At 51.5% G+C, this 324-nt stretch overlaps 1 protein-coding gene across 1 annotated transcript in view; it reads left to right on the plus strand.

Moving 5' to 3' along the window:
* Positions 1-324, plus strand: part of LOC119585399 (adenylyl cyclase 78C-like) — a gene marked incomplete in the record, with an annotated part of 159,642 nt that overhangs the window by 135,215 nt on the left and 24,103 nt on the right. Inside the window, 1 exon segment of the mRNA XM_037934062.1 lies at positions 48-170. Coding sequence (XP_037789990.1) covers positions 48-170 — 123 coding nt within the window.

Consider the following 324-nt stretch of genomic DNA (forward strand, 5'->3'; position numbering starts at 1 on the left):
TCAGCAAAAAGTAAATAAATACTTCACCAGCGTCCTTTCTCCTCCAGGATCATGGCGTGGAGACCTTCCTGATCAAGCGCGAAGAACCCTTGAGGCCGAGACGTCGAGGTCCTCGCTTCTCTCGCTCGAGGCTTTGGTCCGAGGACGAGCGGAACACCTCGGCCTCGCAGGTGAGTGGAGGACAAAGCGTGGCGACTGTTCAGTTTGGAGACGTGTTTGTTTATATGGGACTTTTAAGGGGATTATCAGTCAACCTGTTACAAACCTAGACTGGAAATTCTCTCGCGCGACCTAACGACTGTAATGGCCGCTAAACTTACTACG

The sequence above is a fragment of the Penaeus monodon genome, chromosome 19 (genome assembly GCF_015228065.2).
Source record: "Penaeus monodon isolate SGIC_2016 chromosome 19, NSTDA_Pmon_1, whole genome shotgun sequence".
Classification (NCBI taxonomy): domain Eukaryota; kingdom Metazoa; phylum Arthropoda; class Malacostraca; order Decapoda; family Penaeidae; genus Penaeus; species Penaeus monodon.